Source organism: Anser brachyrhynchus (assembly GCF_964034855.1).
Source record: "Anser brachyrhynchus genome assembly, chromosome: 8".
Taxonomy (NCBI): Eukaryota; Metazoa; Chordata; class Aves; order Anseriformes; family Anatidae; genus Anser; species Anser brachyrhynchus.
This window is the reverse complement of record NC_137702.1, coordinates 9,868,168-9,884,065: the sequence shown is the minus strand read 5'-3', so window position 1 is coordinate 9,884,065 and position 15,898 is coordinate 9,868,168. Positions and strand designations below refer to the sequence as shown.

The 15,898-nt window shown below is 40.5% G+C and overlaps 1 protein-coding gene across 15 annotated transcripts in view; it reads left to right on the top strand.

Moving 5' to 3' along the window:
* MAST2 (microtubule associated serine/threonine kinase 2) overlaps positions 1–15,898 on the top strand; it is a 191,953-nt gene that overhangs the window by 107,251 nt on the left and 68,804 nt on the right. For all 15 annotated transcript variants that reach the window (XM_080602211.1, XM_080602219.1, XM_080602218.1 and 12 more), the window contains one exon: positions 15,576–15,667. In XM_080602211.1, coding sequence (XP_080458337.1) covers positions 15,576–15,667 — 92 coding nt within the window. The remainder of the gene's footprint in view (positions 1–15,575; positions 15,668–15,898) is intronic.

The window sequence follows — 15,898 nt, the reverse complement described above, 5'->3', positions numbered from 1 at the left end:
TGCGAGTATTTCTTATGATGTTTTTCCAAGTTACTTGTTTTAATACTCTTTGAGCTTGCTTTCTTCCTTTATTAACAGATTAAATCATATTTGTAGTATGTTAGGTATGATTTCTTAATTCTTTAATGATTTGTAGTTGTGTTCCTTGTAAAAATCATACTGTGCAGATCCATGCTTCGTTCTTTTCACAGATATTTATTTAAATGCATTGTTCCTCCCTTCTCATAGTATGTGAATGTGATAAGGGTTTGTTTCTACAAAATGATGGATTGATGCCTTACTAAGAACAAGCTGCTTCAGTATTCAAAGTAGCAAAACAGTATTATGATGATATAGGCAGCACTGGGCAGGGCTTGCAAATATTTTGACGTATAGTACGTGATTTTCTTAGGGATATGCATAACCTTACGTTTAAAATTGTTTTTAATAGTTCTGTCATTTTTTTTCTTGGAGATGTAAATATGCTACTGTAGTCGTTAGTAGGATGGCTGTTCTTACACCACTCCTCGGATTTTGATAAAATTACATTGAATTCTGTGACCTAATAAACGGTATCGGATCTGATGCAGTACAGTGATATCCCTTCAAGATCGGGAAATATCAACATAGTTACTGCTCATCAGGTGTTCTGTGGAACTTAACTCAGGCAACCTGAAAACTTACTGGAGGAATAGACTGGGTGAGTAAGGTAGGTGGGTAATCCTGACTGACTAATTCAGTATATTTGGGTTTATGAGTAAGTGGTTGGAGCTAGAATCAGAATTTTTCATCGATTGGCTGATAGAGCTAAAAATCTATGTAAGACTCAGAATATAAACTTTGACTTGATTTTAGGGTGAATTTTGTTTATGAGCTATCAGAAATGGAATTTATCTTTTTTAGGAGATTGCTGCTCCTACATAGAAATATACTGGATGGGGGGCAGGGGCAGGGAGGATTAACCCTGCTATGATTCCCTTTTTGTGGTTTAAATTTCGTTAAAGTTGTTTTCCGTGTAACAGTGATTTTTAGATATTTTTTTTTTCTGGGGACAAAGAAAGATTTCGCTTAAAAAATTTAGATCTCAAGTTGTTTGTTGATCTGTTTGCTCCCAGCAGTAACTTTCAAACTCACTGAGCAATGGCACCAGTAGCCTGCAGGAGGAACAGAGGTGTCAGAGGTAGCGCTCATTATTTCTATGTGAGTTTCTTGAGCTACGGAGAGGAAAGGGATGTAAATTAATGTCCTGTGCCTCTGTTTCCCTAAAGACAAGGTAGGTAGGACTTGGCTTTCGTGTTGTTTGGGCAACTGGTGAGCATGTCAGCAGCAAGGTGCAGTGAGCCCTGCCTTGCTGGGTTGGTGCAGGTGAGGGAGAGGAGGCATTGGTGCAGGAGGACACTGCTCTGTAAGAACTTAACTTTTGTTACACCAGCTCTTCTGGGGCAACCTGTTTATTCCTCCTGCTTGCCAAACTTTGCTTTTGGAAAGCTTGCTCCGTTCTGGATGGTGTTCTGCATGCAAAAAGGTACGTTTTTTAGGTGAAAATTCAACAATAGTGGACTTCCATACTGAATAGATGTCTACAATGTTTCTGCATAACAAGAATAAGATATTTTTATTTTTTAATACCTTGTTGGTGTGCTATTATGAATTTAAAATTAGACGTGAAGTACTGACACAATTTCAGAGATACTACCAAGGTTTCAGGTGCAATATTTTGTCAGAAAACTCCCCCTCAAAATTTACAATTCCATTTATTTGTTAGTATTTGAAGTACAAAAAGAAAGAAATTGATCTGTAAATCTGCTGCACGTCTAGATGGAAAAGAGATTACTTTTTATTGATTTAATCACACAAATGAATATTAGATTTTTCAAAATGATCAAACAGCTGTATGAGAATTCACAGCAGAGAGGTGCTGCACCCAGTCATGTGGTAGAAATCCTATTTCGCACAGCACAGAAACCACAGGCTTCAGTCAGCCTCAGAAATAAAATATTTGAGCATGTGTGACAGTTTGCTGGGAATATCACCTTCTGCCATGCTCCGCTGGCAGCCTGCCCAGCTCTTTGACTACCGTCTTGTGGGAGATGGGGAGGCAGGTTGGATCGGTGCTGTGTGGATTGTAATAAATCGGCTAGTTCATATGACAGCACGCTGTAGGATTGTGATTCTTGTTAGGGCATGGGTCCTGAAAACATGCGTACACATGCGGTGACTTTGCTCCCAGGAGCATCTGGGCTATGGGAGAAGCCACTGTACATCCAGGTCTGTGTGGTGTCAGGGCCATCACGTTCCTGTGTGTTAATGTTCTCTGAATAATGGCATCTATACACTTTGAAGGAAGTATATTATTAAGTGAATAAATATTTCTCCATTTTCATCGTCCTCCCATCGTACCCACGTACTTTTTAGTAAACTTCTTACTTTTAAAAATTGTTCTTGCAATTTAAATTTCTTCTATCGAGTTGAAATTATAGCCAGAGAATATTTTGCTGTATGAAATATTTGACACAGTTTTCCTGTGATCGGTCTGTAAAACTTTTGGACAGTCCTACTGCATTTATGACATCTTGTGTGCTCTTCGTTCGGGGCATCGCAGAAGGGGCCACTGGCGGTATTCTGGCCATTGTGCTCCGTAATGATGCCTTCTGATATGTACTAAACATCCTAAAGGGCTTCACTCCCAGATGGCTTTCCCTACATTAGGAGGCAAATGTTGAGAAGGGCTTCTCTTTCTTCGCGGTACATTATGTTGAAACGAGCTCTCTCGTGCAGCTGGTGGGATTCTCGGTGCAGCTAATGGCACTGCGAAAGCGAGCCATCTGCTCCTGTGGTCAAAGTAGCTGCCTTGTTTCTTCTTGAGCCTATTCCCGGAAGGATAGAAAAAGTCAAGAGCAAACTAAATACATAAGAGTTTGTCATGGGAGGGGTGACATAAACATAAATCAGATTTACCCGTCAAACCTGTTCTGTATAAATATTTATGATTTTAAGCTACAGAATAAATACGAGAATTCCTTGGTTCAAAGGGCACGTGGGGAGGTATTGTCGTATCGGCTGTACTGAAGCATTGCCTATTGAAGTTGGATTATGGAAAGATAAAGCGTTATTTTGACATATTTAAATTAAATGTCTTTGTTTTTAAATCCTTTTGTTTCTTTGTGCTTTGGGAATAACTTTTCGTGGATGTGCTCTTAAAATTTGTTGTGTAGCAACAGCAGTGGAGCATCATTGCGCAAGTGGCTGTGCGCTGGTTTTTGAAAGATTGACTTAGAATGATGATTTCTATTTTTTTTTTCTTTTTTCAGCAATGTTTAATCCTCTTTGGATGGACAGGCTGTGGCTATGGATCTTAGGATCTTGACTTTTGTTTAGTGACTTTTTTCTTTTTTTTGACTAAGTTTGGGCAGGGAAGTATTTGGGCAGGTGTATTGAAGTGTCTTGAAAGCTGCCTGGGGGATCACAAAGGTGGATTTCTGTTAGGAAAGTTGTGCTGTTTTCATGTCATGTTTCATAGGATAGCCACTGATGCTCTAAATTTATTTCTTTGTGATGAAGGGCTCTCAGGGATTTCATAATCGGTTAAACCCACTGGAATTAAGCATCATCAGTGTGTGAAGCAATCCTTAAGTAGCAAGACCCCTCTAAAATCAGTGATTCTCTAAAAATCATCATATTTCATTGTAAACGTTTCCTTGGTAACTAACAAAATGCTCCTAACTATTTAAACATTCACAGCCCTAAGAGAAACCACCTCTCCTTGGGGTGTAAACCAGTGATGGGAAAATACTCCGGTGGCCAGGAGCGAGGTTTGATGCACTGGTGTGCTCCTGGTAGCTGCGGGGCTGCTGTTAAAGGGCTGTGCTGGATTGTGAGGCTGGGTCCTTTTAACTGTATTTGTTTTTTTTTTAATGCTGACTCATCTAGATTGACATTAAAAGCTGTGTGTGTCAGAGGGATGCCACCTCCTCCGTATATACATTGTCACTCTGAAGAAAAACAATTAGTTTGACACTAGCAGGATACTTACTTTTTTGTGGTAACATAAAGCTAAGCTTAAAAATGTGAGTCTGTGCTATAATTAGCTGTAAAGTGACAGCTGTCACGCCACAAATTTCCTTGCTCAAATGTGTAAAATAAGAAACGTTTCCCTTGTGTTGGGAAGGATGTGAAAGACCTGGAAATGTGATGCTTTTGATAATATTTAGGTCCAATTTGTACTTAGCCCAGTGTATTAAATGGCCTCCAACTGACACTCCTAATAGGAGAGGAAATTTCATTTCAATTACTTCTGCTAGTATTTCCGAATGGCCTTGGGACAAAAGCACTGACAGCGTTTGGGGGAGAAAAAAAATCAACCTTATCTCCTGAAAAGCTCTTTGAGAATCGAGTTTTGCATTGGGCGAAGATGTAACGGGCGTTGCGGTCACTGGGTGAGAGCTGGGCGCTTTGTGCTGCTGGTGAGGAAGGTGAGAGTGCCCGCGGGGCCTGGGGGAGTGCCTGTGGGATGTTTGGGCTGCTTCAGTGCACTGGAAGACACTGGGATCCCATGAACAGAACAAAGGTTCTTCTGCTATCCAAAAATAAGTGTAATAATTAAGGCTATGCACCCTAATTTGTAGTTTATTTGGGATTCTGTCTGATAGACTTGCTTGTTTCTCTGTCAGACTAAAACCCAACGTTTCCTACAGGGTTAACGCTGAACTTTTAAGCCCTGGAAGCCCTTTGTTCAGATGGAAACCTCTTGTACAACCTCTTGGCTATTGCCCAGAACAAACCAGTTTTTCAAGTCACAACTTTTGTGGAGCGGAAACCGTGCAACGCACAAATTATGGACGGTTTTGTGAAGCGCTTGGATCCTTCTCGTGAAGGAGACAGCTGAAAGTAACATAATTTTAAGCTGATGTTTTAAGAGAGCAGAAAAATGGCTGTTGGGAAGAGTCTGGTTTCAGAAGGGACTGGAAGAGAAGGGAGGCTCTGAGGTGGGCAGCGGGCACTGGGGGAGCAGCGCTACGCAGGGCCAGGCAGCAGGAGCACACGTTGGCGTGCGCTTGGCCTGGAAATGTGCAGTTCTCGCGTTTAATTGAAGGAGACACATTGGGGTTTTGGAATCCTTACAAAGTCTGTGCATCTGCTTATTTCAACTCTTGTTTGTCTCTGACAAGTGAATTTTAAATCCAGAGTGTCCGTCAGCTTAAAGCTCAGGGATAGCTCATGATTAACAGCTGGAGAGTGATGGTTTGAGGCTGGGCCACGCTGGGTTTTTGGGCAGCTCCATGGTTGGCTCTTCAGGCCTTGCTTCTGTGAAGGGTTAACAGGCTGTGCTAGGGAAGGGGCTGGAGAGGCCGAGGTGGCAGTGCATGCGAGGCATTACATGGACTTTTAATGTGTTGGGGTGTAAACAGCACACCTTATAGATATATCCAGTTGTGAGGCAGCTTTAGCTGTGCGGTGACGTTCCTCCTTGCAGATCCATGCGCCTGCTTTCTGAAGAGACGTCGGGCTGGGGTAAGGAGCAAACCACGAGATGTGCTTGCCGGTGCACTCGGGATTCCTGGTATTTCAGTGGCAGCTGAATGCCGATGTTAACAAGGAATGGTAAACACCTTAGGGCAAGATGTTGGTATAAAAAAGACCTTATTTAAAGAAGTGAGAGGAACAGTATATGATTTGTCATCTTCTATGACCTTATACCTTCCTGGAGGCAAATGACTTAGCTTTTGGTCAGGTGCTGAACACATAGTTCTGGCAACCATCTCATTTATCCGAGTAAGAAAGTATACTTTTTTTTTCAAAGCATAAGGAAAACACCTTTGAAGTGTTTTGATTCCGTGCTTGTACCTAATTATCAGGTATTCCCTGCATTGTTTTTCCCAGTCCATAGCCTGACCTATTTTTAATCTTTTTGCTATTATTTTCAGGACTGCAGAGTAATACCTATCTAAATGCTCTTTAGAGTAGATTTGCAGTTAAAATAATAAGCACTTCAGTAATGAAAGCTCCCCATTTATTCCAAGAGTCTTAGAAGTTGATTTTGGTTTTAGGGACTTACCCAACATGCCAGCCATATCCAGATACATGTATTGTTTCTGTATTAAATTCTGCAGCTTGTCTCATGTTGCATGAACTATACCGTTGACTCTCCCAGCTGTTCAGTAGGGTGAGAGGCCTGCAGAGAGGTGGTACCTTTTGCCCTTTTTGTCTGAATACTTCAGTCATTTTCTCTTCCATCTTCTGTTTCTACTTCCTTTCATTTTAATCCCTTCTCTTATCCCTTCTCTTATATTTTTTTTCCCCTTCCATCGTCAGCGGAAGATGTTAAAAAAAGCACTCATGGTTCCAGCTTCACCCCTCTGCCTGGGCTGGCTTGCTGGCTCTAGATACTTCATGGACTGAAGGCAGAAGGATCCAGAGAAGCAGCATTTAGGAGAACAATGCTTACTGGTCCTGTGAGGGGAAATCTTAGAGCAGAGGTGAAACCCAAGCCACTTGATACCAGCCTCTTGGCAATACTGTCCAGTAAATTGGACGTGTTCTTGGGCTGTAGGCTTAATACATTGTGATCTTTTCCACAGGATGCCTCAAGTTGAAGAGGTTTTCCACTGTGATATTTTATATGAAGACAAAGCTTAAGAATGTGTTGAAAATCTAAGCAAATGTTCCGCTTACACAGAGATATGGTGCTGACGTTATTCTTCCCTTATCTGCCTGCTATACTAAGCATATCTTTTAAACTACTTCAGAGTTAACTGAAGATATAAATGGTGCTTCACATGGTTTATTTCATGCTGAAAAAGTTACTTTTGCTATCATAAGATAATGTCTGGGAGCATGTACTACTGGAGAGCCCCCTGCACCCAAAGAGAAGTGAGCCTCTGAAGACGGAGATGTTCTGCAAGCACGTACAAGAATGGTCTTTCCCTGAATATTTGATCTCTAAGGAATCTAGCTTGAGTCCTGACATGGCATTTGAGATGATTTATTTCCAGGATATTGCATGTTTTCCTGTCTTTCAGTTTTGTTCTAGTCTTAATTGCATCATAAATTATTATCAGCTTCAATTAGCAATCTTAATTTAAATTAAGCGTGATTGCTATGGAACTTGAAGACCTGACTTTTGTAGGTATTTGCATTTGTCTTCCTCCGTGTCTTCATTTCTGTACTTCCTGCAATTTTTTCAGGTCTTGTTTCTTTTCATGGTGGCCATGTTGGTTTCAGACTTCACGGTGGAACAAAACTGAGAAGGCAAGAAAGCTGGGAGATGGTGATATGTGGTTCCCAGAAGCGTATTTTATTGCAATCTATTACTTACACAGTGATAGGCTAATTTTATTTAATTTTAACAGTCCCATGTTCTCCTTCTTTGTCTTGGAGAAACTTTGGGCCATATGTGCCTGTACTTGTGAGTTTGTAGTAAAGTTTGTTGCACATCACTTTTAAAAAAATAAAAATAAAAACTTATCTGTTTCTAGTTCCTTTAATTATGAATAAGTACACTGAGCATTCAAAAAGCTTTTAGTGGTTTCTGAATTTATATTCCAGTCCAATTTTAGAACAGGTATTTTTGTTAGATATCAGTGTTTTTAACAATTATGTAAATTGTGTTTATGATTTTACTAGGATTTAGTTTTTCCTATTTTCTTTTGATTCCTTCTTGTCATCACTGTTACCATCCGTTTATTTTTGATACATTCGTCTAGTCATACATGCTGCTCTTAACGATCTTACTGTAACTAGAATAGATTTTAATTTTCATCCTTCTTAGGTAGAATAGCCTTTAAAACAAGGACGCTTCTCAGACGATGACCAAACTGCATTGCTTTTGGCATGCGGTGCAGCGTGCTTTAATTCTTAGCTCTTGGCTTTTAATGTTTGTATTTTATTCTGCTTGGTTTTGTGAAAGATTGTTTCAGCTGCAAGCTCCTAAAATTTCAAAACAGTTTGCATGTGTCTATTTGTAGCATGTGCTTGTATATTTATTAAACCGGAGCAACCTTACTTGTATGAAAAATTAATAGCAACTGGGTAATGAACAATTGGCTCAGGCAGCAACTCAGCTTTACACAGCAGAATGATGTGGTGCTTGTAGTCAGGCTGGGCTGCTGCAGAAATTTCACGTTGCTGTGGGTCTGGGGTCTCTTGTCACGGCCTCAGGGCTTCCTTAGCATGAAATGGCTTCTGGAGGCTTGTCTTTATTTACAGAAGGTTGCTTCTTTGGTCTTATACATGCTGCACTGTAGTTATTTAATGTATTTTTCCAAGTTTGTTGTGTTTATCTGAAACAAAGGTTTGTCCACAGACCTGCCATGTAAACAAGAGAAGCCCAAATAGCTGAACACTTGATTTGCAACAGTGCAGTGTACTTCTGTACGTGAGTTTTCACCAGTTTTACTTGCTACACCGAGCATTTTCTGTGCCCACAGAACTCCGGCTCTTGCCTGTCACCTTCTATCACACTTGGAGCAAATTCTTACCTGGCTGTGTTTCCATCTCCGCTGTTGGATGCGAGTGTATTGATGACAGGGGTCTTAGGTGGCATTTCTTTAGCAAGGCTGGTAAGAACAAATGGAGCAGAATCTGGTCTTTCTCAGTGCTTTGCCTGAAATACCTGCTCCCACACACATCTCGCCTTATCCTGGTCTGGTCAGGACCAGCTCTGTTCGGCCCCTAGTGGGTCGAGATGGGCGAAGGCATGTGCCTTTCTGAGGTAGCTTAGTCCTGAGGGGGTGCTGGAAGTTCTGCCTCGTTATTGTCCTAATACCTCTGTTAGACTATTATCAGCCTACCTTAGCACTCACGTGGGTGACTTGTATTTTTTCCCCCCGTTTTTGTGTGTGCAGAACACAACCATACAACTGTGTGAATCTCTCTGCTCTCTGCAGAAAAGGCAACTCCACTGAGACAGTCTGATATGGAGATTATTTCCACAATAATGTACTGTTAGAATGGTTTTAAAATTAGATATGTAATTTATTGTCACCCTGCGGTTTGAAACTGCAATTAGCTGATAAAGAGATAATTTGGAACATTTTTTGATACTTAAATTAAGAAAATGCTCTGAAACAAAGGGAACTGTTCATGTTGAGTGCTACATAGCAACTGAGTGCCTCTTCCTATTCTGGTACACGGGATTTCCATTAAACCCTACGCTTTGGAATCTCAGAAAATGTTTCTTTTCATTTTTGGCTCATATGCTTAGTTTTCAGGATGCATCTTTAGGGAGCATGTTTAGAATGGGTTTGTTTTATTACACACCTATATATCATTAGAAGTTACACGGTAAAAAATGTTTCAAATGATATAAATTCACTTTGTCATTTCATTCTTGAATTTGTTTGCTTGAATTTTTGCAAGCAAAAAATGTGATAATCTATCTTCTGTGACAACTGCCATGGAGGCACCTATTTAAAAAGCAGTTATGCTATGTGAAGCATTTAATAATGGAGTCAGAGGAAATGGAAAATGAAAGTATGCAGTTATGTTTAGTTTTCGTTAAATCATCCTTTCACACTTGGTGATGTAACTTCATGGAAGTATAATGCATAACACAACTGAAGTCGGAGACAGTAATGCTTGAGAAGGTCCGTGTATGTTTTCTCCCATTAAATACTGCCTGTTTTTCTTCTGGGAAGTGTCTTCTGTAATCAGAGACATTTTGCTTTTTTTTTTCCTCTTCATATAAGGATGAAAATAGCTTTGGAGCATATTTGGGAGGGAGGAACGTTTCAGAATAAAGTGGTTTGATTTAGTTGGGAATGGCTGTGCCAGTCATTGTAATTCGTTGTGACATTTCATTTTGTTTGGCTTTGCAGTTGTTCCCATGGTCCTGTGTTGTTAATAATACAAAAGGTCTGGACTATACAGCAGGGTGTAAGCAGGTGTGCAACAGCCACAAACATTAGGCAAGTTAAACGTGAATTAGATGTTAACTGGCAATTTCAGCCTTTTCTTTCACAATTTCTTAACTTGAGGTGATGCTGCTGCTTAAATTTGAGCTGTAAATAAAGAAGTAAAATGATTTATCTAACAAATAGCTCATCTGAGATGAAATGGAACTACTTTCACACAATAAGTTAAAATAACACCTAAAATTTAGGTGTTAATTTTCCTTAAAACAACAGAAGCAGTCTACATCCAAGTTACGATGTGCATTGCTCAGCACTTCATCCACTCAGCTGCTGTGTTTGTTAGTGTGCTGAAACCCGTGGTGTTATGGAATGAGATGTTCTTCATGTTTACTCCCCGTGCTCCTTCTAGATATCTGTACAGAAATATAGCTGGTGCTTTGCAACGGACTGCATCTTTCATCCCGATGCTCCTTGTTGTGCAGAATTCATGTCTTCCCCCATCATGTGCGCAGTGACTTTAATTCACTGGTACCAGAGTGAGACTGGGAACATGCACGGGTCACACAAGTTTGACTCTATAAAGGAGTTACACCTAAGGCTTTTTTTCAAGGAACACTAAAAAAATGTAGTAGCACTTTGGATTACTATAAATGTTTGTATTTGTGAAGATTAGGGATGAGGGTGGTGGAGCAGCTGAGAGGGGAACCCAGGAAGGGATCCACATTGGTGGCAGGCAGCGCGCGCTGCCTCGCTGATTGAAGGTGGTGCTGGGAAGACAAAAGTTCTGTGCCTCTTGTAATGGAGAATCTGTGATATTTTAAAAGTGTGTTGTTGGCCCTGTGCTTCCATCCTTCATCTGTTAAACCGGCATAATTGTGTTTCCTTAAAAGACAAGAAGTGGTTATTGTAGGAATGTGTGAACTACCAAACCTACACCATGAATAATAATACATTTTTTCCAGTTATTCTAGGATGAATAACTTTTAAACTATTCTGAATGTGGAAAAAAAAATATCAGTTGAACCAGATGCTTACTTATTCTTATCTATTTTAGAGAACTAATTATTCCTGTTGTTGGTAGTGCTAAAGCTTACAAAATTGCTTCCATCTTTGAATTACTATAATTAAGACGATAACTTCCACATCTAGTTAACATTGCTGTGCAGCTGGTGCATTCATTGACATGCAGATTTTGGATTTTTTAAATTTTCTGCCATTGTGAATAAAAATTTTAAATACTTATTTTCATTTCCAAAATGTCTGTTTGTCATAAAGAAGTCTTTGTAAATCAAATCAACCGAAACTAAACTCCTGTAACATCAGAGGAAAATCTTGTTAAATTTGGTTAGGTGATAGGACATTTGGGGAGAATAAGTTATCGCTGATACCTTTTGTAGGTGTGGTCACTAAGCTGTGGGTCCCATTTTGTAGGCATGGCTTTGGGATCACTGAATTAAACATCACATCTGGAGCACATCTGACCTCTGAAATTTTGCTTTGGAAAGAGTTTTTAGTTAATGCAAGGGTTAGTCTGGCACTGACAACCTGGAGTAGTTTACAAAACTAAAATTCTATTAGAAGTCACAAATAGAAATCATATAAATGAATGAGTACCAAAAGAAAAAGTGGTTTAAGCTAGGATTTTTCAGTGCATCTTGTTTACTTGCATATGCAGATTTTTTGGCTATGAGAATTTTCTCTAGGCCAATAAATTTAGCTAAATTTTGAGAAACTTCCTTATTATTCATTTCTAATAACCAGCAATGCTGTGATATTACTAGAAATCGGGGGCTGGTTATTTTTAATTATTTTTTTTTCTGTGGCTCTTGCTTTCATTACACGAACACATGATAGACGTGCAGCAGTGAGAGTCAGAGATGTCCAAACTGACACCTCTGTGAGCACACTGTTAAAATGAAGAATGAAACACTGATTTACGCTCGAACCAAAACACTTTCAGACTGAACATGAATACAAAAGAAGGTGAACTACTTGTTTAGAGGCTCAGCGCTGGATCATCTGTCGGTCTCTAGCCGAAGGTTTGTCAGGAGGGAGATGAGGAGTGCTGAAGCTGCGTGCAGCTCGCAGGTACTCTCCCAAATGTTCTTGTAAATACGTCTGGACGAGGGTGCTGGCTCCAGAGGACATTTCAGTGGGTCCAAAAACAGTGTCCAGTTACCAGCTCCACGTCCGATGTCCTGCAGTGTTCAGTTTCAAGAATGCACTTGGAACACTTCGGTACACGTAACAAACGTTATTTTTACTGCCGGGAGAGAAGTTAACTCTAGCGATAGTAAAAGCGCTATTTCCGTAGTGATGGCAGAGGCATTGTTTCAAATATTTCAACATAAACTATCCGTTTTGCTGTTCTTGGTCAGAATTAAATCAAGTTGCTGTAACTCCTTCCTAGATTTCTGGATTCCGGGTTCGCAGCCCGGGGTTTGGCAGGCTGCCGGGGGCGAGCTGGGTGGCACAGGGGAGCACAGAGGTGTTTGCAGCCCCACGCCTGGGGATCTGCCCTGCAGCGCCGGGGCAGAACCAAAACCCCCCAGGTCGAGATCAGGTTTTGCCTAAACTGGGAGGACCTGCAGGGGGTTTGCTCTTCTAAAATTATGAAGTGGGATCTGAGAAAAAAAAACACAACAACACGTTAATGAGACCCTTACCAAATTGGGAGAGGAAGGGAGGGTCAGGGTCAGGCTCGCCTTGCATTTAATGAACATAGCAAAACTTTGGCTTATAAACAAACAATAATGCTTGCAATCTCTCTGGACTGGTTAAGATTTTTTTTCTTATTAAAGTACTCAGAGGTATAGGTAACCTTTTCTATTTTCTCCTTCTACTCCTGTTTTTATGTAAAAGGAATTATTTTTAGCGAACTGTTTGCAGAATTCGCGACCAGTAATGAGCAATAATGCAGTATAAGAAGTGAATAATACGATCTCCTCTCTACTCTTGGCCTTGTGGCTCAGCATTGGGCCCAGTACCGTGCGTCTGGCTGAAGTGCATCTTCCAGGAAAGTATTTTGTCTTTGTGTGAACTTTGTGCCAACACTTAATACGACTTACTTGGATTTCTTTGGCACAAATTTCTAGTTGAAGCTAGCTTTACTACTTCAATAATTTAGCTGTTTTTCCTGAGGAGGTGCTCAAATGCTGTCATAGTGGCTTCCTGGGGCTAGTTGCCCAACTGAGGTCTGCACGTTACCTCACCCTTCCTCTCCTCTTTTTTTTTGTATTTTTGCGACTACCGGGACTTCATCGCTGCTGTTCTGTAATTCCTCTGTGATTCCAAGGCCTCTTAAAAAGTTTTATATACCTATCGAGAGAGCTCTCTTCAACCAGTAGAGAGTATGGCTCTATCTGTAACGTGGATTTGGGAAATCAGAAATTCTGGGCTTAGCCTCTGTGTTTAAGCTTTGCCTTACTGCCAGCACACATGGATCGTGTACATGGCTAAGCGGGCCTCAGTGATGTTCCTCCTCCCCTGGTTAGAGATCCAGTGAAATTGAAAGTATCAAATTTGGGGGCTGTAAAAAGAATAATGTTTTATTCCCAACTTGGGGCTAGGCTTTCACTCAAAAGCCATTCCCTCTTCTGGGTAAACCTGACCTATTTTAATGGGCCTCAGCTGTGCTTGCTCTCCAGCCACTTAACCCTTTCTCTTGTGGTTCCTTATCTCTGCAAGTATACCATAGAAAATGGGTTTCTAAAATGGGTCCAATCTGGCAGATGCAGGCAAGCAGTTAAAAAGCTGAGTTTGGGACAGTTCGTGTTCCCCATTATGCTGCGATTTAAATACACCGAGTTTCCATGGCAAGCTCCAGACATTGCTGTGGTAAAGTGTATTTTAGGAACAGTTTTTAGCAAAAGAACATGACTGTAGAGGATGGAGCTCTCTTTTCTCAGAGTACTACTGTTTCATGTTGACAAGATCTAAAATTTTTATGTAGCAATTTATATTAAAAAACTCAGGATTTTTTAATTTCTGAAATACTCATGTCTATGATATTAGAACACTCGGCATTTTTGTATTGTGACGTTGTCCAGTAATGTCAACATAATGATTATCTGCTACTCATACTGGAATCAAGTGTTCTGTTTTTTCAACAGTTACTGGAATAGACTGACTGAGGACAAAAAAAGAAATCCATAAACTGAGATTTTAAGCCTCTTAACATCAGGCTGTTAGTTTTACCATAGGATGTACACAATGGCAATCAGTTTTTGGACGGACTGTTGTTGAATAATACATGAATGTAAATGAAGATTGTATGGAATCAGTTGGATAATTTTGAGGAATGCTTTAAGTACACCAGAGAGCCTGAATAGCAGTTAATGGGGCTTCAACTTTATTACTGTTTATTATGGTTGGCAGTTTAGTTGTGTTTTTTTTTTCTCTGCTTTGAGTTCTCCAGTTTCCTATAGAACAACAATAAAAAGGCTTACAAATAATAATAGTCAGATACACAGTATCCTGTGGCAGCAAAATAGCTTTGCATTAAATTGCAGTTCTTGGCAGTCCGAGTGCATTTATCCTTGGCTGCTCCAGCTCAGGCGGTGCAGGAGGGACGGAGGCAGATGTCAGCACCGGGAGCCTTGCGAGCGGAGGCGCCTCGTCTGCGACTGCAGGGACCCGGCGTGGAGCTGCTCAGCGCGGCTCCTTGCTCGGCCGTCCTGCTCCTGCCTGTTCCCACCCCATGTCAAGAGCAACACGATTTTAGCACCCGCTTTGACAATTGCTGGAGTAAGCAGAAATGAGAAAGCAAGTCAGAAGTACAATGAGTAAATGACAGCACTGTTAATATTTAGTTGTGAGATTTTGCTACGGAATTTGGGCTGTTTATTCTGTATTTTATATGCACTTCTCCGACAGGGAAAAGGGGTGATGAGAAATGGATTTAATATCCAGTTGATCTCATTCATGGCTCCCATGATTTGAAAATAATTCACTTGTTCATTACAATTAACTTTTATCACCTTTAGACCAAAATGTTTGCTACTAACAATTGCAGGCTGGGAAGCAAATGGAGGTACACATTGTTCTCTTCCTTTGGCTAAATTCTGAAACGCCAGTGCAAAAAAAAGCCTGAGCTCGCTCACAAAGAAGGATGGAGCAAAGTCATGGCAGTGAGTGGGGTGAAGTCAGCAGAGGGCTTGTTGGGAACTCGCTCTGCATGGTTTTTGATAGGTGTTGCTGCATGTGTTTGTGAAGATTCTTCAGTCTCAGGGTTTAAGTTTTATTAATAAAATCTTGCTCATCTGCTGAGTTGTGCTAACGCTTTACTTTGTAATTTTAGCTCTGCCCTAAAGAATATGCTCTGGTTTCTCATAGTGATAGCCCATAGTTGTAACAGATTTATTTGCTGTATTGGATGTTGGTAAGAATATCTGAAGCACTGGAGCGTTTCACTGTTTTCTGCTTTTTGTGTGATTTGTAAAGTGCAAATTGCGCATATTTTGTGAATCAGGAATGTTTTGTGGGCTATCTCTAGTGGCCCATGAGTGGCCTGTGAGATACAGGTTTTATGTTGCTTCTAGCATATTAAAACATTTGTTGCTGACAAAGTACCTTTTGGCCCTGCGTGTTTACTTCTCAGCAGTCAATACTGAAATAGAGTGTGTGAGGAAATATCGACCTAAATATGAGAGATTTCTCTTTAGCTAAAAGCCAATCTCCAGGACCTGCCTTGAGGTGCTTTTCTTTGTCTGGTTATGCCTTATAATTTATATCTCTTTCTTTCAGCTGTCGGACAAGCAACAGAAAGAGTTTGATTGTAACATCCAGCACATCTCCAACTCTCCCGCGACCACATTCCCCTCTTCATGGACATGCAGGTAAATCCTGGTGACTAGTTTGCTTGGGAATCATTAGCAAAAACATTGCAGTGAGTTTGAACGTATCGACATCAAGATATGTGCTTTGAAACTTAATCTGAACACAGTTTTTCATCGTTTCTAACTCATAACAGGGTTCGTACAGTTTCAAAATGAATGTTTTTCGTGCTTAAAATCTGGGACTCTGTTCCTCATCTGTTCTGTGCTGTCTTTCTCCTTCTCTACTGTATC